Genomic DNA, 23,212 nt, shown 5'->3' with positions numbered 1-23,212 from the left:
AGACTTGTCTACAAAAGGAAGCTGATGAGGCTGATGTGAATTTAGAGCTTTCCAGCTTCTTCAAGGTAATTCAGTACAATCTGAGTATGCAGTAGACACAACTGTCTTATGGTAGATTTAACCAGAAACAGCTGCCATTCAGCTCCTATGAATATCTTTCTATAGAAATACAACCACGAACAAGTGATGCCCATCCCCACTCCACTCAGCTAGATAAGTGAAATGACTTCCCTCGGCCACTGCAGGTTTTTATTCAAGCTGATAAAGGTTTTTTGTTTTGGTGAGGGAACGTCAATACAGTCGGTGACCATATCAACAAATCTCCTTTGGCAGCAGCAGCACTGTAAATTGATTTAAGCTACAGATGGAATTGCACCTTACTCCATTTCAATATTCCTCAAAGTGACGCCTCCACGTCACAGACTCTGTCCAACTTGCTCAAGTGCAATAAAGCAGGTATTCCATGAGTATATTTGCAAGAGAAGCGTAAGAAAGCAAAACCCAAATAGAAAAAGGAACTCCTTCAGAAGAGTAATGAACTTACATGGTGTGCAGTTTGATGGCAGCTCCAACTAATTTATGACTAAACTGCTACAGCTCCTTCCTTCAGCTCCAAACACAACTTTATCCAAAAGAAAACACTCTTTCAGAAAGCAGGGTCCCCTCAAAATCCAGCTGACACTGCTTTATTCCTCTACTAGGATATCAGCTGCAGGTTATATGCACTAAGTAGCCAAATAGCAGGCCAATAATCCTGTCACTTATCTAGCAAAGAGGCCAACCTATCAAGAGACAAGAAGGATAAAAGAGCAATCTAATCCACAATTCACTTCAGAACAGAGGGATGTCATTATGCACCAATCTGAAAATTAGCCTTTACTGAGTGCTGTGGTATAACTTTGCAGCATCTGCAGCAGTTCAGTACCACTCAGTCATTCCCTTACTCCCCCCAGGTAGGAAGAGGGAGAGAACTGGAAAAAGAATAGAACTCTTTCCTAAGACAGAAAAAGGAAAAAAAAAAAAAAAAAGCTATGATAATAATACATAAATACCCACAAACAATTACTCACCACCTGCTGACCAACCAACACCTCACCAACATCACAGTGTCTCACCCCACCAACTGACATGCAGCAGCCAAGCACTAGCCAACTGCCTGAAGATTTACACCCTTCTGCATGGTGACACGTGGTACAGAATGACCCCAGCCTCATTCAGGCACCTCTGTTGGTCCCACTCTGCCACATGTCATCATGGCAGAAGCTCTTCCCACTGAGCAGCCCAGCCTGGCCCTGAGCACACTCCCATATTCCTCAGCAACAACCAAACACTGGTGTGCTGCTAACGTCGTCGTGACTGAAACCTGGACAACTAGAAATGAAAGGGTTTTGCAAACTTCAGAAACTCTTATGCTAGGGTTTGCAGTCCTGCTCTTGTAGCTCATCCTATGAACGAAGTAGAAATTATCCAAAAACTACTTTGATATATAACTATCACATCAATTGGTGAAAACATCTAATGACTCTGTCCTTTGCCACGAAGTATTCTTTCCAATTGCAAAGCTACAAGTCTGTCAGTTAGCCACTGAATCTTCTCTTAGTAGGGTCCACTCCATTTAAAATCAACCCCAACATTCCCATTTCTTGCTTTCTGCTCCAGAATATTAGTGTTAGTTGACAGCCGGCTGAACATGAGCCAGCAGTGTGCCTAGGTGGCCAAGAAGGCCAATGGCATGCTCACTTTTATCAGAAAGAGTGCAGTCTGTAGTAGCAGGGAGGTGATCATCCCTCTGTACTTAGCACTAGTGAGGTTGCACCTCAAGTGCTGTGTTCAGTTTTGTGTTCCTCACTACGAGAAAGACACTGAGGCCTGGAACTTGTCCATAGAAGGGCAGTGAAACTGTGAAGGGTCAGGAGTACAATGTATGTGGAATGACTGAGGGAAATGGGATTGGCAAGTATGGAGAAGGTTAGCCTGGGGAAGAGAAGACTCAGGGAAACCTCTACAATGACCAGAAATGAGGTTGTAGTGAGGTGGGTGTTGGCCTCTTCTCCCAGATAACAGCAGTATGACAAGAGGTAATGGTCTTAAGTTGTACGTGGGAAGGTTCAGGTTGGATATACGGAAAAATGTTTTCTCAGGAACAGTGGGGAGGCATTGGAACAGGCTGCACAGGCAGGTGGCGAAGTTACTGTCCTTGGACATGTTCAGTAAACATGTAGGTGCAGCACTGAAGGACATGGTTAGTGGGCATGTTGGTGATGGGTTGACAGTTGGACTAGACGATTCTAGTGGTTTTTGCTAACCTTTATGATCCTATAATTTAAAAAGATTAAATATGTATTAAATAATAAAGAAGGGATACATCTCATAATTAAATGTGTTACTTTTTTTACAGTTACTTCTACTTTCAGTGAAATCTTGTGCTAAGCTGCTTTGAGCATTCCAAAAATGAAAATATAATATTTGGCTAGTAGGAATCAGCTTACATTTCAATGAAAACAATACTACATCTTCTACACTAATTAATCTTGAAGTGTTCAGAACATTCCGAGAAACATGCTGTTTGAAAAGGACAAGTTTTCAAACACTCAGCTTACAGAAATCTTTTTCTTCTAACTTTGTATCTTTTAGTAGTAACTAATTTTTTCCATCTTGTATTATACAAAGTTACGTATTAACCTCTATACAGGAGTTAGTTACTACACTCCTGTATTGAACAAGATTTCAACAGAAATCATTTTTGACATTCGCAGATGAAAAGGCATTTTAAAATTATATCTACAAAGAAAATATATTGCAGTATTAACTAGCATCTATGTCTTTAATTGCCATATACAAATTTTGAAAATTTTCATATATGTAAAAACATCCGCACAAAAGGACTTGGGGATCTTTCTGTGAGTTATATAGTCTTGGTTACAACTAGTGGCATATCAGATCTGCTCTGCTCTGGATCTGTTTTGCACAAACCCAGCTTCAGGAGCCAAAACCATTCACAGCCATGTGCCCAACCTGTCCCAATAGACAGTGAAGAGAAGATACCTGGAGGGCCACCACTATTGACTGTACATAACCCAGCACAGGAAGAGGAATCATGCAGTGCTGGCTACCCAAATTTAGGATAATGTCTGCTAATATTAGATTATAGTCAGTGCCTCTCTGCATGCCATAACTCTTCACATGGACAACGTTTGCTTTTTACTCTCCCAAATGACTCTCTTAAATGTTTACAGCTCATTGTTTGTGTCTTGGTTGATGAATATTTGAGAAATGCATAATCATGTCTAACCCTAAAGGACTAGGGTTATCAACACTATCTAACCAACCTCTTTTACTTAAAACAAAGAAATGTTACTCATATTTAACTTTTTATTTTGAAAATTCAGTATAGGCTTAGAAAGCCTTGATTTTGGACACACTATTGGAAACATTGTTTCTCTTCTCCACAAAAATACATTTCTGAGATAAATCCAATAGTGAAACTTACTTAAGAGAAAAAAACGTGTTTATGCTTACATGAGACAACTAACAAATTATTGTACATTATTAATACACATAAAAGCCTTATGTATAAGATTTATACATCAAAAGGAAAATAGGGCAATCTATTTATAACTGATTTTTTCTATTTATTTCATATGAGATACTGACACAGGCAATCGAGTACACTGTGGTTGTTGAATCTCTGATTAAATGTATTTTCACCATTACACACCAAATATCAAATCTATCTTACACTGATCACTGCAAGGAAAAATGAAACATTTTAAAACTGAAGTAATAGTATTTCTATCATGAAGATCATACAGATTATGTTCTTCCATAAATCACATTTATATATATAGGCCTAAGCACTGATGGCATGAGCTAAAGAAAAGTCATACAAAAATGTGAAAAGATGCCACTTAACTTGTACAAGTATTATATTCCAATCCCTATCAGCAATCTTGTCAGGAGATGATGAATTTGATACTGTGTTGGGTTACAAAGTGCTGTGCAGTTTCAGCTACTTGAGATTATATTAAGGTTGACATTAGGATTAACCTGGATTGCATGAAGAGTTGCAGATGCCACCTGCAGAAATGGGCAAAAATCATCATTTTTATTATTGTTTTCTCAAGACTACAGGTCTGTTTGGATATTTTCCTTTAGTTGCTAAAGCACATCCTCTGTGTCTTGGTATATTAAGATCTATATGGTGTTGTTTGTTTTTTTTCCCCATATAAGTAACTAATGCATTGCATGTAAATGTAGAGTTTAGAGGAATTTTCCAAAATCTGGCATAACTAACATACAGTAAGCAGTAAGCTTATGCACAATGACAGTGCAGTGCAGGGCTTTTTCTTTCATCTTTAATTCCCATCTAGCATTAAATGTGTCTCATAAATCACAACAAATCAGAGCAATAAAAACAACTGCAGAGATGAACAGGTAAATTATTAGTAAAACGCAAAAGTCAACTTGTCTGTTTCAATAGGGAGTGTTTTTATATAAAGGGACAAGTTTGCATCCAGCTTGCATTCAGAAGAACAGGTTTTTTTACTAGATAGTAGATAAGTACTGTTTAAGGAGCTACATTTCATAGAGCTCTTTCACCTTTCTACAGTACTGCAGTCAGCAGAATAAGGGGACACATCCTGGTTATTCTCATCTGCTCACCCTCTACACAATTTGGGCTCCAGGTATTTATGAGAGACATCTGTGCTCGTTGCCCCCTGCTTCTTTAAGCAGTAGTTGAAGTCATGCTTTTTCCTTTCCTAATTTATTTTGGAGGTTCTTTTGCCATTTTTAAATTAAGAGACTTAAAATAAGGGAAAACGGGAAAGGGGCCCACTTTTCCTTTGCTGGGCAATCCAGTATAGCCACCAGAAAGCTTTACTTTTCCTATTTTAGTCCTACAATTATTAAAGATGGAAGCATAAATTCTGTTCCTGTTCCTCAGTAAAAGATTTCCTTCTGATATCATTAATAAAAAGCTCTAACATCTTTAAGATTTCTATGTTGGTTAGTAGCATATTTAAATCTGCGCATTTGTATGAAAAAAAAAATGAAAATTTTTATTTAAGCAAGTACAAAGTAGATGCATTCCACTCAACACAGAATGCTTTGATAGTGAGTGGAAAAGCAGTATCCATTTTTAGGAAGTATTGATATGAAAGTTTGCGATCCAAGATGCTGAATTAAAATCTGACTTTCTGCTTTTGACTTCTGAAAGCTTAGAGTGGTGTATCTGATTTGTGTTAGTCACTGACACTCTTGTTACATGTTTTGCTCCTATTAATTTTAACCTAAAACAGCATTTACAGAAAGTGGCTGTTAAATGTTGAAGCTGAACAGCATAATCTCAAATCTTTCCCTTTGAATGATCACAAAACATAAAACCCAGCTACAGCTGCCAGTTGCCTGTATTCTATAGAGCACTATTTGATTATACACAACAAAGAAAACATAAGATAATTTAGAAAATGATTTAATCCCCATTGTCCCATCCAGAGATAGCACAGCTAAGCCAATGGCTACTAAATCTGGTTATTGTTTGCATGGAAGAAAAAACAAGCAGCAAGCCAAAGGGTGACACAGTGATTAAAAGAAAAATCATCTGAAAGCAGCCAAATGTCCAGCAGATTTATCTGCAGATGAGAAATGCTAGAACAGTCTCATGGATAAAGCAGCTTTTGACTTCCTTCTTTCAGTACAAAGTGTCAAAAGTAATGGTAAGAGAAATTTAATTAGGGATGAGGATAAAGAGTACAAAAAAAAGAAGTTGCATGGCTTTCAGTCAACCCCAAAATATTTTATTTCTGTTTTGGCATTAGCTTCAGGTATAATTCAGGGTGTGATTTTTATCTGAATAGATCTTCCATTCTACCACAGCAAGATTTTAATACCAATGTGGAGAATCCCATGACAGGTATGGCATGGCCCTTTAAGGAAAAAATTTGTCTATGGAATTTTTCATTATCACTGCGGAGTTTATCACTTTTTTGGACGTGGAATAGAGGAAGGTGGGACCTCTTTCACAACAGCTATTAGGATATAAAACACCTCTCACAGGAACATTTAGAGATCTTTTATAAAAAGTGATGAAGTCTCCTGGGACCCTGATAGTTTTGGGAAATAATATGCTTGTATGGCAGAAGGCTACTCTGCTTGTCTAGAGGAGTTGTCAAGTTGCACGAGACCATAAATCCATAAACAAACCTCTAATTAAATGTAAGTTGTTGCAAAATAACTCTTAAAAAACTATTGTGGTGTAAAGATAGAGAAGAAGAGAGGGAAGGAAGCTGAATTTTCTTGGGCATATTTCTCCATGCTTCCACCTTCAGATCTTTACATATACTGTCTGTGACCAGCCTGCTGCCAAGGACAGTGGATCAGTGCAGCTCAGATCTCCCTTCCTGCTCTACAAGCTGCTTCATTCAGAGTGCCTGGGGCAAGCACACCTTTTACTTGCCTCTTCTTACATTTCAGTGCTGTCCCATACTGCAGCAAGGATGGCAGAAGAGAAGCTTGCCGTTCTGTATGATAGATTTATGGCTTAGAAGACATGCAGAAAGCAGAAAGTGGTTTTATTTTTTAAGAACGCAATTTCCCCCATGAATGCACTCTTCTTAATAAGCCTCTAATATTGTTAGTAGGCAAGTGCTTGGAGGTAAACTGCAAACGTACATTAAGTGTCATGAATGCTCTTAGCCTAGGTGTAACTTTAATTTAGCTAATGTTCTTTAATAACATGGCATCTGACAGCAAAACTATTTCCATTCAGAAAGAAAATGCAAGGGAAATTTCAATGGCTGTTACTTTTGTGAATATGTAACATTAAGCAAATTATATTATTAAAAATTAGGTTGTTCCTATTGCCAAAACAGTATTTCTCAACACTAATAGCAGTTTGACATTTATACCTATAAAGCTGTTATTATGCACCCATTCACCCATTCCAGTGTATTGATCACAGTGATTGCTCCCATAACCTAATAGGGAAACACTTCAGACCAACTGGAAAAGAGAAAAAAAAGAAGGAATGGACCTATCCTATGCACTGTGAAAAGGTAATTAAAACATATATTTCTTTTGGTTGAAGTTATTGATGTGTTTTAAATGAGTTGTCAGTTTGGACACTCAGGACAAAAGGAAGAGGAAAACAGCTTGCCTATCAATGCCACATCAACTCACTGAGAAAAATCTACATAATTTCTTAAGGATATTCTCCCAGATTTTCCTCCTGCAGTCTTTGGCCACAGGAACAAGGGTTTTCCAAGGCAGAGAACAGAGAGATGCACACTATAACTGTCTTCCAGAGAGAATTAAGCCCTGAACTGCCCATATACTCATGAAAGTTGTCACAATGATTTTGTAAGTACAGTTGTCCAGAAGTACCACAAAGTACTTCTTAAATACCTAAGAATACATGCTTATCTGTCCAAGATGTGGGTTTTCTTGGAGGGGGTAAGAGGGGGGGATAGGAGAAGGGAGGAGGGGGAGGGAGTTTTAATCAGTATATAGAAATACAAAAATTGTCTGATGTTTTAATATTAATTAACAATCAACCCACTCAAAAATAAATCATGCTTGAATTTCTTCAGGTGAACAGATGGACGGTGACTTATTTAACCTGTTTCACTCTGTCCTTACTTGTTATGACCGTCACCCCAAAAGGATGACTTTATACCAGGTTTTGGCACACAGACTTTGTACTTCCTAGAATATAAATCATCTACAAATATTCAGTTTCGGGCTTCTTTTGTATGTTTATTTTTGTTTTTATTGATTTTTCATACTTGTTTTTACTTTCCTAGAAAGTTTTCTACTCCCTCAGTTTAGAGAGACTTATCCTGCTTCTGTTATTATTATTGAAGTATGCTCAGAATGTATATGTAGTATGTATTTCTAGAATCTGTGCCAAAAGTGTTTAGCAAGCACAGGAAAAACTGCAGCTAATACTTAATTCTGGGAAAAAAAAGTTAACCATCAGTTTGCAAAAGGTCAGTGATCATACTGGACTAAGCTCATTTCTGATACAGTATTGAAAAGGCTGAGCAAAAAGAAATATAATCCTGATACTGGAAATGAAAGAAGTCTTATCAGTGACCAAAAGTTCTAATTACAAAAATACATACACTGTGTACACATAAGTGCATATAAGTGCACGTACAGTGTATATGTACATATATATATATAAATACATGAGCAAGCATCTAAGATTCTAGATATAAAGGTTACTAAGCATCCACATGGTTATTAACTTAATGCAGGAATAGGTCACAGAATCAGGATGATGCTAAAACATTTGTTTATACTAACGCACAGAGAACAGGCATTTCCCATTCCTATTTCACTATTCAAATCCTTTCTTAGCACATTGAACATAAGAAATTAGTTTGCCTCAGAAGTTTTCTTAATTCAGCTAGAGTTCAGAAACAATATTAGGTCTTATTGATTACTTCTATTCAATAATTGCGAAAATACACAAACACAATATGTGCAGCTAAAATGACGCATATACATTTATCAACAATGAATAAGTTGATTTCTCTGCTTCACAGCAGCTCTCCCCACATATTTCTGATGTTCTCCTTTTAAACCTACGGCTCAAATTATACTTGATTAGTCAGAGTATCTAATGTAATTAACAGCTCAGAGTAGATAACATAGTAGAAATTTAAAAGGCAGTGTTAACTGTATTAGCAACCCCCTCATCTTTGTCTTTTTTTTTTTTTCATACAAAAGGAAAATAAATTAATCTGGGACAGTTTAAACTTGAGCTCCATGCGGCCTTGTTAAACTATTTGGTTTTGGCTGGCTGTGAGTATTTTCCTCTTCGCTGACCTCTAATTAATGACATCAAATAACCTCATCTGTTTTACCTGACTTCTTCTGAACCATTCTGAAATTCTGCCCTAATCACATTTCTCCTAAGCCTGTTACTGGAATAGGAGCTGGAAGCACTCTCCCCTAGCTAGAAGAGGGCTTCAGTGTCCATATAAGCATAGAAAGGGAGCAAACGTGACTTGTGTCATTTCAGTGCTCACCTAGAGTATGATAAAAACACAGAACTCAAACAATCATTAAAGATCATGTAGTGCAACTTCCAGCATTAAGACAAGAAATACCCAAATAAATGGAGATAATCTAAGTATGCCATCAAGGCCATCTGTCTTTTAAATTCCAAGTAGTTGAACAAAATAGCAGTTTATTCAAATTTAGCTTTTTGCTTCAATTCTGCAAATGTGCACGTACTTGTCATTAGATAATTTTTTTCAGTTCTTTGAATCAACTGAATCACCTGTGAAAGAAAAGCACAGTATCTAAACATCCAAAACACTGACTGAAAAAAAAAAAAAAAGTCAAAGGCTAGTGTTTTCTTTACTTTGGTCCGTTAAAGGTGTTTAATGGAAAACGATGAAATTGAAAAATTATCTATTGTACAATAGAAGTATGAAGTAATTGGAAGGATAATATGAAAAGTATGCAAAAAATGTTATAAATTATAAAATAATTATAATTCTATTAACACTTATAAATTGTGAAACTACCATATTCTTTAAAAAGTCTCTGAAGATATCTGCTTACTGTAAATGTAAAGAATAAATATAGACTATAGATCTTTAGTCTGACCTAGATTGATCACTTCCTCTAGCCAACTCCATTGTGTTGACACTTATCCAATCCCCAACTGTAGAGGAAAGGAGATATGCCAAACTTGGCTTGTATTGAGCTCACAAGGAGATTACAGTTATTTTAATTTTTTACTCAGGAATTTAAAAAAAAGAAGAAAAAAAAAAAAGCATTTCAGTTCTTACCTCAAAATATTACATACAGTGAAAACAGTTTCAAACAGTTATTTGCAAAGACTATATCCACTGTTATGATTAGTAAACTTCAAACAATCCTTTTTAGAGAATACTATAATGATTACAGAAGTTATTTACTCATATTCAGACCTCAGGAATGCTAAAATTAATCATGTACATTTCTTTAAAATATTTTTCTGCAATGCTTAAGTCTTATTAAGTGCACTGTCTTGACAGTGCTCATATGATCAGCAGCTATCCAACATTTATTTTTTAGTTTGCTGTTCTACACTAAGCACAAAATTGTATTTACTGCAGGTGACTCAAATCCCAGTCTGAACAACTGCCAACATTTCATCATGGTCTTTCTGAAGGCTGCCATCATTTATGCTAACCAAAGGCCTCAGGAAAGTTAATCTCCCTTAAAGGTCAGGGGCTTAGGAGATGCTTTCTCCTATGACTTCACAGCTGGGAAACTGATGCAATGATGTAACATTAGAAGTTTCCACAACCACTGCTGGGTTTACGTGAACTGAGATATACAGGTGTTCATGCTTCAGGCAGAACTGAGAGTTTCCACAGGTCTGACAGAAAAATCTGATGTGAAGATAACTTTATCTCTCCTGCAACTAAAATTTCAGTCTTCCTCCTAATCACTGAAGAGCTGCTTCACAAGTAGAGCGCAAGATATTTTAACACACAGAAAAACATCATAGGTTTGCCAAATTTCATTCTTAGGAAGGATCTGTTCCTATTTTTCCACTCCCTCTCACCTTCCTGAAATTTTCCCCAGAAACTCAAAGAGAATCAAAGCCTGAGAACCAAAAAGCTTATAGCTGAGACCCAAAGGGGCTATGGGATGGCTGACAGAGGCATACATTTTTGCAACACCTGCCAGGCATACCAGTACACAGGCAATTACACTGTTAGAGGTGCATTGGCCACTCTCTCCCATGGACTGTATCACATATAGAAAAAACGATGCAGAGTAAAAGGTAAATACAAATAAACTGTTATAGCACTGAGATGATGCAAAGCTGCCAAAATGATGAAATTCAGGCACTTACCTTAGCACGTAAATGGTGTTCTTCAGGACTGTTTATATCTGGTCAAGCCAAGATATCTCATACAGGTATTTAAATCTGAGCTAGTTGCCCCAGGCTCTCTTTGCAGTCAATGAAGAGAAAGAAGCAGTTCCAGTGCATGATTCATCTCTTCCTAAGGCAGGTGTCCAAAATAGGTCAGATGAATCATGCCCTAAAAGCATCTGTTTCTTTCCACTGACAGCAAAGGGGCCAACATCATTGAGCTCAAACACAAACTTATACTATATAGAAGACTTCTGAAGTTGAGAGAGCTGAGCCTACAAACAGGTTGAGATACCAGGGCTCCTCCTTGCCAGATTCAGCCTTCTCTAGCCTGTTCCCAGAACTGCATCTTTCTCTCTTCCTCTTCACAAAGAAACTGCTTTCATACACCTTTCTGAAGCACATATCATCTTGAACTTCACAAATGCCTTTCCAGTAGTGCTCCTCTTAGTATTCCCTCCTATCTCCCCAAGCACTCTCTCACACCTGTCAAACTTCTCCTGAATGAATTTATCCCTTGTAGCTGCATTTCAACATCCCATCTGCTATCTTGCTAGTGCCCATCTTAACCACTTCTCTGGCTAAAAGAGCCTGTAAACCCTACCCACCACTGCCACCTCAGGTGCTTTTATAAGCATTTATCCAGTCTGTGCATACTGAGGTGCATACGTTCATTTCACATGGATTGCTAACCTATTGCCTTTGAAGGAAACAATCTGTAGAAGTAATAAAACAATGGAAAAAATTAAAGTTTTCTGACTCTCTGGAAAGAAGAAATTTACATTTTTTTTCTCTCAAAAAGTCTTCTTCAGTATTTAAGCACCCCACATACTGCAGCAACATAGTAATGGTGACAAGTATAGCTCAACCACAATGAAAATAAAACATTGCAAGTATATAGAATTCATTCCATGAATGAAGAAACTGCATTTTTTTTTCCTTCCATCTGGGGACACAGTCTAAAACAGAACAACAACAAAAAAGATTAACTCTTTCACATAAATAAGAGGTTATACTGCCATGCAACAAGCAGCAGCAGCAACACAGATAATTCCACATAAAGGAAGAAGAATTATATAATGAATTCTTAATTTAGTAAGAACTGATTATTTTCCTACAATATCTGAAGGAATAAATCTGTTCTGAAGAATAAAACATATCAAGTTTTGGAAAAGAGGAGTATCTGATCATTTTCCTTTTGATCTGAAATACTTTTTCATCACTATGTAAAACTTTAAAAAGACCAAGAAATGAAGGTAGAAATAAAACTATGAATACTAAAGCCTTTAAAAAAAAAAAAAAGAAAGAAAATAAACAACTCTGTGAAGTTTTTCCAGTTCCTGAATGCTAGCTACCATGTAAAAATGTCTCTATAACATATACATTTTTCTGAGGTATTAAGCACTATCTTTCCAATCCCTAGATCATCAACTCACAAAAAAATTGCATAATTTAAGGTTTAAACAGCACAAAATAAATATATAATTCCTTGTGTATCAAAATTATTATTGAATGAAATGGAACTATTTGTTTACATTCCTGTATGATTACAACCTATTTTTTTGAGTAAGTATGTTTCAAAACCTTATGTGGTTTGGGAACTAAGGAGAACACCCATCCTTTACTGGATGTGCCAGGGATTGGGACCACTGAGGATAAGGAAAAGGCTCATGTCTTCTTTACACCTGTCTTTAATAGTCAGACCAATTGTTCTTGGAGTACTCTGCCCCCTGACCCAGAATTCTGAGAGGGAGAACAGAATAAATCCCCCACAATTCAGGTGGAGACAGAGACCTTTGTGACGCCATCTGGACTGTCACAAGTCCATGGGGCTGGATGGAATCTATCTGAGGGAGTTGGTGGAGATGATTGCCAAGCTGCTTTTCACCATCAGCATTCCTGGTCAACCTGAGAAGTCTCAGAGGATTAGAGGCTTGCCAGCTTGCTGATATGACTTCCATCTACAAGAATGGTCAGAAGGAAGACCCAGGGAACTGCAAGCCTATTAGCCTGACCTCAGTGCAAAGAAAGGTTATATAGTAGATCAACATGGGTGATGTCACACAGCATGTGTGGGACAACTTGGGGATCAGGACCAGACATCATGGTTTCACGAAGGGCAGGTCCTGCTAAACAAACCTAATCTCCCTCTGTGATGAAGTAACAAACCTGGTGGATGAGGGAAAGGCTGTTGATGTAGTCTACCTGGACTTCAGCAAAGCCTTTGACACTGTCTCCCACAGTATTTTCCTGGAGAAGCTGGCAGCCAGTGGCTTGGATTAGTACACTCTTTGCTGGGTAAAAAACTGGTTGGAGGGCTGGGCCCAAAGAGTGGTGATGAATAGAGTTAAATCTAGCTGGCAACTAAACATGACTAGTACTGTAGCTTGTCCTGTTTAATATCTTATTGATGACCTGGAAAGGGGAGTGAGTGAGTGCAACATCAATAAGTTTTCAGGTGACACCAAGTTGTAAGGAAGTGTCAATCAGCCTGGGGGATAGGAAGGCCCTACAGAAGTATCTAGGTAGGCTGGATAGCTTGGCTGAGGCTGAGTTTGAAGTTCAACAAGACCAAGTGCCAGTCTGCACCTTGGTCACAACAAATCCAGTTAATAGTGAAAGCTTGCACCAGAGTGACTGGGAGACTGTGTAGGAGAAATGGATCTGGGGATGTTGGTCAACATAGTCAAACATTCCAGATTATCATAAATCCATGTTACAGTCAGCATCTTCTTTCACAATGCAGTGGAATAGAACCAGTTTGCAGATGAGTTCAATGAAACAAGAGGAAAGAGAAGGTACAGATTGTCCAAAAGTTTTGAGATGATTGATCCATTTCTGCCAGATATCTGAGTTTCCAAGAGATCCTCATGTCTTAATAAATAGGAAATTGAACAAAGAAGAATGAACTGGAAGGATATTACTTTGCAAGAGATTGCTTATATCAGATTTGTTAAGATTGACATTTACAACAATATAATTCATGTATGGTTTGTGCAGCCACCAGAAAAAGTATATCAGGTTGCAATTGATTTCAGTTGGCCAAACACATTGCTTGGAAATGAGAGTGTCTCAGTATCAATATCAACTTATCAACTGATAAGTCTTTTAGCAAAATAATACTGTTAAGTGCTATCCAGTGGCCACATGCCAATACAGTTATCCTGTCTCTAAGTAGCTAGCTGTCAGTTACATTTATCTGTCCAAAGGGAATAGAAATAATGATATTCTGAGTTTGTTTTGATTGTCTTATTAAGTACTGTCTTAAGTACCAGCACCTAGCCAAGGAAATCAATATACCTTTCTTCAGACATTTAGCCTGGGCTTTCGGCTCATATTCATCATTTTAATAACATGAAGAATAAAAGCACATAAGAGATATGTATCTTGTTGTGAATAAGTTTCTCTTTCAGATTTCTCCATCAGTACTTTAAATCTGTTTGTACACATTTGCAAACCCTGACGCAATCAAACAGCAAAGAATGCTTTCTGTGCTACATCTTCTCACCCACTTGCCTCTCAGAAGCTTCTCTGAAGCCACGCAACATCCAGCACATAGTGCATTCAGCATTCAATAAATAGTAATTACTTAAAATTCATTGTGTTGATTACAAATGGCATTGAGAATTGGGGGAAGGGGAGGAAGGAGGGAGGAAAGGGCTGTTCAAGATTTCTAGCCAACACTTATCTCTTCAACAATAGTATGAATCTCCTCTGCAAAAGTCCCAGGAGCAGGGATATTTTCTTCAGTACTGATTATGTCTTTCTACCCTTCATTTGTTTTATTCTCCTGAGCAAGAGATAGAGTTTTCTCTTTCCCTCCATGGCATTACAGTCTCACATGCCTAAACATTACCAGCAACTCCCCATCTCTGTGATGCAGCCTTTATTTCTGAACAGAAATTTTATATTAGAATAGAATATATTAGAAAATTATAATATGAAGAATAAAAATAAGGCTGAAGCATTCCCTAAAGCCTTCCTCTATTCCCAAGTGTTTAGTCAGGTCACCACAAGCTACAAGGCAACAGAGTAAGGGAAGAATGGAGTTTAGGATCCTTTATTTTTCTTGTTTTTCACTATTTTTAAACAACATTTAAAGTCATTTTTTTCCTGACTTTTTCTTGCAGGCCCTGGAGCAAAGAACATATTAAGGACTATAACTGCATTTCTGGTATTTATATTTCTCCTAACTTCCTAATCAGTAATGAATTTAAGGCCTATGGGCAGTTTAGTCCTTCCCAGCCTATCTATTATTTTCAGTGTGTCCTAAATCTACTGTGTCTCAGTTTGTTGTGTTTTTTTTTTTTAATTGTTGTTTTGTTTTACCTATTATTTACCCAAACAAATAATTAAACAAAAGTTTTCTTAATCTCTGCAATTTGCATAGTGGATTTTTGTTGACTGATTTACCCAAGGCATTCTATGATTGTGCAATAGCAACTTGGAACCAAAGGGGTTATTTTCTGATGGTAACTATTTGCAACAGTTGTTCTCATTTCTCATTTAAGCATAAGATCCTCTGACCAGTCAATACATACTCGAAAATTTGTTGAGATAGACTGTTGTAGACTGAAAAACAGCGCTAGATACTGTGAGCACGTGTGAAAACATATGTATGTGGATCTTCAGCTAGAGTTGTTCATTCATCTGTTGTTATTCCAAAAATAATGGATTGGATATAAAACGATAGGCATTTCTTTCAGCTTTTATTTTCTGGAAACAAGCCAGAACATAATTTTAGACTTCAATGAAAGACTTGTTTAAATACTTTCAACTTGCTGAGTTTCCCAAACTAAAATGTTCCCCCTTGTGCCTTTCTTTAAACATACACTTGTTTAAGCCAAACTATAAAGAGAGGACTAAATTTCAGATGAAAACAGAGTCCAAACTGCTCTTTGACTGGGAGATTTAATTCCTTTCCCTTCCACATTCAGTTCCTGAATGGGGCAGCCTGCTTGGCACTTCTAATACAAATGCTTGAACCGCGTACAATTACTAATGAACATTTTATATATGAAAGGCTGACCTGGAACTGAACAGAAACCTTGAGCTACCTACAACACAACTGCACACATTTCCTGATGCAAATTATACTCTGCTTAAGCAAGATTTTACAACTGGGCTAAGCCTTATCAGTAAGATTCAATGTGCAAAACTCCAGCACCTAATTTGCACTTAAATTTTAGCCAGTGAGGTAGTTGTTTAAGGAAATAATTAAGTTCCCCATATTGCAAATGGAGAATGTGAAATGCTTCCAGGGGAATAGCATGGCCGTCTAACACAAATACACAGATTCGGGCAGAAAGATTCTCTCTTTGAACACCTCTGAAATATCTAAATCTTTCCACTTCTACCAAAATATTTTAGGAGACTACATTTGTACACATTAGGAGTCTAAACCTGAAACCTATATTAAAGGTCCTCATCAGTAAGTTCTTTTGGAAGCAACACATACTTGCAATAGAATCTGACTTCCAACCTCTGATATAGCTATTAATTAAATATTTATTCACTTCTGTAATGCTAATGCATTCAATTATTGATGCATACTTGAGCAGAAAATTTAGAGAGAGGTATTCTGGTATTCATGAGAAACCTGGTGACAAGAGCCTCATGTGAATGCTTTGGTAAACTTGGGTGAAAATCAGTAGACAGGAAGGGAGAGAATAAACATTTGGTTATAAGTGTATATTTTAGAAGATTTTTATCCATGTTCCATGAAGGTTATGAGTAATATAAGCTTTTATAAACATAAAAACCAAAACTATAAGAATAAGAAAGAAAATTAATGTACTAAAAGAGAATTGAATCAGTGATGTTTCACTGATGATTGCAGTACAAAAATCCTTACTTTAAAAACATAATGAGAAGAGGTTTTGTTGGAAAGTATTAAAGACATTTTAAATTAAACTATTAAGAAAAGGAAGAGGACAAAAATACATTTTCTACTTTGGATGAAGCCTATCATACTGTGCAGATGTCTTGGAAAAGCCACAGGCAAATAAGTGCTGGAAATCTGTAACAGCATGTTATTGGCTCACAAAGAAGAAAAGAAGGACATTTTTCAAATACATTATTCATTATAACTACTCAATAGACCAAGTAAAAGGGGCAAAACAGGTACGGCAGAAGCAGTAAAATGTAAGTGTGGGTGTAAAAATGCAAGTAATGTCCTATAAAGATTTTGTTAAAATTATAAAAATGCCAAAACACAGGAAACTTTGCAAATTAATGCTTCCACTACAGATATTTTCTAGATAATACAAAGGATGTTATTACATATTTAAGCTTTGTCATTTGTTCTCATTTTTCTTCCTATTTGGAGAAATCTTATCTATTCCTTGTTCACAGAAAATATATGGGAAACTTTCTAAATAAGAAAGCAATTACTCTATTAAAATACGTGCTACCAATGGATTAGAATCAGAATCACAAGGTTGGAAAGGACCTACAAGATCATGTAGTCCAGCCATCCTCCTGTCACCATTTCTACCTACTAAGCTACTAAACCATACCTCGCAGCACCTCATCCAGACACCTCTTGAAGACTGCCAGGGATGGCAACTTCACCACTTCGCCAGACAGGCCATTCCAGCACCTAATCACTCTTTGAGACAAAAAGTTTTCCTTATATTTAATCTAAATCTCCCCTATCACAGCTTGTGGCCATTTCCTCAGGTCCTATTTGTTGCCTGAGAGAAGAGGCCGAGACTTAAGAAAAGCCCCTTGTTTTCTCCAGGCAAAATCTGGTGGAAGAAGTCAAAGTGACAGCACAAAATCCTCAAACATCTCATCTCTATTGAAGTATACCAGAAGCAGCCAAAAAAATGACTTTCATTTACCTATAATAGCAACCATAAGGACAAAGCAATGGCTGAAAGAGATGAGCAATGTTTCTTGCAAAATAAAATAAGGAATAAACACTAGACTCTGTCATTCACAGCTATATAAGCTTTGTTTATTACTGACAGCCTTTAAATGTTAGGGCAAATAAGCATTCACCTAACATGTCCACATTTATATCTTTTCCTATGAATTTCCAGCATACATGGAATAGCTTTATCATGCTTCTGCAGTGGGGAGAAAAGCTCCAGTTAGAGAGGTTAGAGCTAAATCACACATACAGCAGGGCCACATATACCTTTGCTTTAACACAGTTTACAGCCCTGTAATTTAGTTAACATAACAGGTGCAAAAGGAGATTAATTTCATCTTGTCAGGAAGAGGCTATTTTAAGCAGTGAAGATGGTTAGATTAAAGTCAGAATTTCAGACAAGGGGATGAGGCAAGAATGACTTTATTTGCATTTTGAAGCATTCTGTAGACAGTCATTTCTACTTCTAACATGAATTTGGTCTTTTTTTTCTTCCTGCAGAGCCAATATTACAAGACAGATCAATATTCAAAGGAAAAAAAGAAGCAAACAGAACTTCAAAATGAAAACTAGTTACAAATTCAGGCTGCAGTTCAGCAAATGTAATTGGCTAAATGTAGCTTTTCCTTTTTTTTATAAGAACAAACCTGAAAGTTTTGCAAATCTATCAAAGTAGCTGGAACTTTTGTTTTTGTTTGGTGGCAAATGATGTTAGTCTGCCAGTAAATAAATTATTACTTCACTGTTGAGTGAAATAGATGTTTTTTAATGGAGCTGAGATGGAGTGGGAGAGTGTAGTGATTATGGACGAGGAGACTGAAAAATTGCACCCAGAGCAAAGGGTGGCTGTTAAAACCTACAGATAGTTCTAAAAATAGAGAAAAATTAGGAGATTTTACTATAATAAGATTCTTCTTCATTACTTATTACCAGGTTGTAGTGAAATGAGGAAGAACATACCAGTTTCAGTCTTCTAAATTTGCCTAAAAGGACCAGCAAGAAAGCATATACTTGTATTAAGACAGTTTTATCAACCTTGTCTTCCAAAAGTTATTTATCTGACTGCTTTTATGGACTTCTTGTATATCTGTAAAGGCACTTCATCCTCTACTACCGTGAAAAACTAGACTGATTTTGCACAAACGCCTACTGTTAAAAGCCATGTTTGAATGTTTTTCCAATATGCAGTGTTTTTAAGTGTAAGATATCATTTTTGTATAGCTATATGATACATATTTAACAATGATTGTTTATGTGTGCTCACTGTGCAGTGTAACACTATTTCTAGAATTAGTCATTCTTATATTCAGTAACAACATTACGGTGACAGCTCTATGAAGGCTGACTCCTATGCCTTTCTCTTTCCTCTACACATTAATAACTGAACACCTGGTCTTAAAAACCTAAAATGGGATAGCTAGTTTCACTGATTACCATTAGCTGTATATATTAACTTATGTATTTTAACTTATGTATTTCAATTTTGATTAAAATTCACTTGGGTTAATCTTTGGACTCCAGAAGAATTAACCAAAATTCTTAGATGTTAATTACTGGCAGAGTTCTAAAATGACATAGGATTTAGACACTTCTAATATGTTCTGGGGAAAAAAAAATTCAAATAAACAATTTTCTTCCCTTTTTGAGTGCAAAAAGGAAAATCATATTTCATGATTCTGTAGCTTTTTGTTGTTGTTTTTATCTTGGATATCACTGGCATAAACAAGGCTTTGTAAAACTACTTTGTTCAGATACAGATATCAAATACAGTTTGTTAGCAAAAAGACATTCAAAATGCTGCAGTAAATTATGCAAAAAATACAATATTGTAAGGGGGGAGATGGCCATTAATAACAGATATGAGAGTAATAATGGTTTTTTAAAAAGTATATTATGAGAATTTTCACTCCCCAAGATATTTTTATGCAAGACATATGCTTAGATACGTGCATGACTATCAAAGGTGATGGATACGCCAAAGATCCCAATGTCTGGATACAGATATCTCATCTAAAATTTGTGACACCATTTTGAGCATCGTTAAGTATCCTGCCTAACCTTAGCTATAGCTCCATGAGGCAGAGTTTTCTAAATATCTTGTGTTACATTAGCTAGCAGAATTCAAGACATTATGTTTTGGCAAATGATTCCTGCCTGAAATATTTAAGTTTCAAAACACAGAACTGAAATCAGCCTACAGATATTTTTGTTCTCTACTAATAGAACATATTGTACATCTGAGAAAATACTATTTATTTAGATGTTTGGAGATGTTATACCATAATTTACACTTCATGATCCCCAGAGGATCCTTCCAACCCCTACAATTCTGTGATTCTTTAATAATTCTGAATAAAAACTCTCATAATGCTTTTTTGTTGTTGTTGTTGTTACTGCTGTGGTGACAGTTTGTTGTTGTTTTTGACAACGAATTGATTCTTGAAGCGTCCTGCACAAAAAGACATTTTTTGCAGAGGTGGAGCTGGAATTTATCTTTGCATTTATCCTTTTCAGTGTGATTGCAACTAGATTTGCCTAAACTGTAATCCAACTTACCCAATATTCTATATACTCAAAATACAAGAAGAACTGTCACAATAGATTTTACTTGTATATGTATACACGCAACAACCTGCAGTAAAGAGGTTGATACATTCTTGAAAAGTTTTCTTTTAAAAATGAGTTAATTGCTTAACCTTTTGGCCTCCTAAAGTTTACCCTGCAGCTACAATCCATTGTCATTAGCTTGTTCAACCAGTTCACATTAGCTAGTTTGCAAGCAAAACAAAAACAAACGGTGAGTTTAAGAAAGTGGGAAGAAACTAAATTGAGCTATTCACAGAAAACTTAGCACCATCTGCTAAGGTACATAAAGTCTCAAAAAAAAAAAAAAAAAAAAAACCCACACACAAAAAAACAAAGAAAAACAACAAAAAAAAAAACAACAGTATAAACTAGCCAAGAGTTAATCATGAAACAGAACTTTGTTTTATGTTCTGTGAAATGCAATACAGGAGCTACATTTTTATTTGATGAAAAAATTACATATTTTGACATGTTAAACACCGTAGGTGCAAATTCTTTCAAAACTTCTAGAAGCTGAAGCAACTTGTTTCAAAGGAAAAGGTCTAACATCAATGCCCCTTCACCCAGGGATCAGTTGATTACTCAAAGAAGAGATGCTAGTGCATAAAGTAATGTTTTTGTAGTCTGTTTTCACTGAAGCAGGGCTTCACTGGAAAAGAAAGTCCAGATTGGGTGCATTTACATATAAGGCATGAAAAATCCGTATTTTGTTACCCTTTTCATAGGAAGACTGCTATTGAGTGATAGTGAGAGGTTTCACAGTGTGCCAAATGACAGCCTTAATTGGGAAGATTATAGAAAGCCTACAGACTTTCAAAAAAAAAGTTAGTACATTAATCCAGTTAGTACAACCTTAGCAGTCACAGGAACTAGATGTGAGGTCTTTATTTCCACATTAACCATCTTCACCCTTCATGCTTTCTTAGTCCACTATCTTACAATTTCCAGTTTCCAATTGCCCTTTCTGGGCATCAATAGATACAGCCCATGGCTGTGCCTAGATATTTGGACAATATTTGCAGATCAAATATAATTTCACCTTTTTTTTTTTTCATGTAAAAATTTGAAAGATTGGATGAAATCCTTCAGTCCAATAAGGCCCACTTACTCAGAAGCTGGAGAACATTTTGGCAATGAAGCCTGTAACGAGTGACATAAACCAAAAGGGAAAAATTCACTTGGTATCTTTTGCAGAGGGTAGGCAAAAGCCTGGAAGGAACTGTGTGTCAAGGTCAAATTTTCCACCACCTAGGGCCACAGAGCAGTTCTTCAGTGTGAGAACAAAGCCACAGGACAAGACAATTGTCCAGAATTGTCTTGGACAAGACAATTCAACTGGAAACTAACACGTATGAAACCAAACATGACTGCCACCCCAAGCAGTATGGATCTCTTTACAAGAGATGGTAAGTACCATCTGAATTTGAAAAGAGTGAGGCAAAAATAGAGAGAAATTATTTGTTTATGACATCCTCCCATGACAGTAATCAAAACTCAGATCTGTCTCCTTTAACCAAACAGATCTAGTTCTTCTGTTCCATTAGAAAGGAATATAACTGAGCTACAGAAGAGTGATAAGATGTATGGAAGAGCAACTCCATGGAAGAGCAGTGTTCTGCAAGGGCACATATTAACTTCTTCTCGCTAAGTCCACTACTTTTCCACCTCTTTGCTCCTCAGAATAGATGGCAGATGCTCTCAATAAAGCGACCACGTAAGCACTATCACTTACATTTAACTATTGTCAATATGCATAACAGTAGTAGGAAAACTTGGACAGCACGCTTCCATGTAGCACTTCCATCAGCTTGTAAATGTTAGTGTTATACAGAAACTGAATGGTCTCTGTCAGGTTAAACATACTGAAATCTACATTATGCCTTAATTCTCTCTTAATGCTGTCTGATTCTCAGCAAGTATCCCAATTACACAAAATGTAAAGTCCATTACATGTATTTGTTGAGTTTAGATCACTTCCAACTTCCAACATCAAACTTCAATACAGTTCCTTAGAAACATCTTCCAAATGTACATCCACCTTTACATGACTTTGCCATTGAGTTCATAGGAAGATTTGTGAATCATGTCTTCTTGTGAAGTACTTCAGAAAAAAAGTCCTTCTGCATTTCTTAAAATTTCTCTATGAATTATACAATCTAACAGAGTGATCCTGATTTTTCAAGGCTAAACAGTGAAGGACTGGGTATGTATTTGGAAGAAACGGCACACAGTGTCACAGGATTTGTGTAAATAGGCAGAAAATGGTGCGTGGCAGAAAATGGTGTGTGGCATCCCCGAGCATTCAGCAACTGGCTGCAATTGTAAACTGCAGTAGCAAAGAGGAGGGCAAACTGGCATCTCTTCTAGTGAATATCTTCAGGATATTGAAGAGTTGTGGAACCTCTAATGGAAACCTTTAAAAACTCAATGTGACAACTATCCAGTCAAGGGCCTGTAGTAGGCATGAAGTCACATCTATGATCTTGTTATTTGCGAATCCAAGACTTTTTAGTGAGAAAATTCATCATCATAGAATCATAGAATGGCCTGGGTTAAAAAGATGAAATGATCATCTAGTTTCAACCCCCCTGCCACAGGTAGGGTCGCCAACCGTTACACCAGACTGCCCAGAGCCACATCCAGCCTAGCCTTAAATACATCCAGGGATGGGGCATCCACAACCTCCCTGGGCAGCCTGTTCCAGATAGAGATTAGGTTAGATTAGGTGTTTATGCTGAATTACAGTTACATTTATGTAATTCTTATTTATTATTCAGAGGTCTTCTGTTACTATTTTAGAGTGATTACCAAATCACTTATCTTTCCAAACTTCTGATATAAAGAGGGACAGTTAAAGTGAAAAT

The 23,212-nt window shown here is 36.7% G+C and overlaps 2 protein-coding genes across 23 annotated transcripts in view; one reads left to right on the top strand and one right to left on the bottom strand.

The window, feature by feature from the left end:
• Nucleotides 1–20,128, top strand: part of LOC146545647 (uncharacterized) — a 51,917-nt gene extending 31,789 nt beyond the window's left edge. For 11 of the 22 annotated variants that reach the window (XR_014880855.1, XR_014880852.1, XR_014880849.1 and 8 more), the window contains 3 exons: nt 6,985–7,055; nt 15,016–15,059; nt 18,264–20,128. Coding sequence is in view for 11 of the 22 variants with exons in the window: in XM_085215555.1 (XP_085071681.1) it covers nt 6,985–7,055; nt 15,016–15,059; nt 18,264–18,328 (180 nt within the window). In the remaining 11 variants the exon portion in view is untranslated. The remainder of the gene's footprint in view (nt 1–6,984; nt 7,056–15,015; nt 15,060–18,263) is intronic. The other 11 variants (XR_014880856.1, XR_014880853.1, XR_014880851.1 and 8 more) reach the window with 3 other exon arrangements.
• The window catches only part of FGF14 (fibroblast growth factor 14), a 378,041-nt gene that overhangs the window by 264,505 nt on the left and 90,324 nt on the right, over nt 1–23,212 (bottom strand). The gene's annotated exons all lie outside the window — the stretch shown is intronic.

The sequence above is a fragment of the Meleagris gallopavo genome, chromosome 1 (genome assembly GCF_905368555.1).
Source record: "Meleagris gallopavo chromosome 1, MGAL_WU_HG_1.1, whole genome shotgun sequence".
In the NCBI taxonomy this organism is placed as follows: Eukaryota; Metazoa; Chordata; class Aves; order Galliformes; family Phasianidae; genus Meleagris; species Meleagris gallopavo.
The sequence above is the reverse complement of the archived record's forward strand: the minus strand, read 5'-3'. Positions and strand labels throughout refer to the sequence as shown.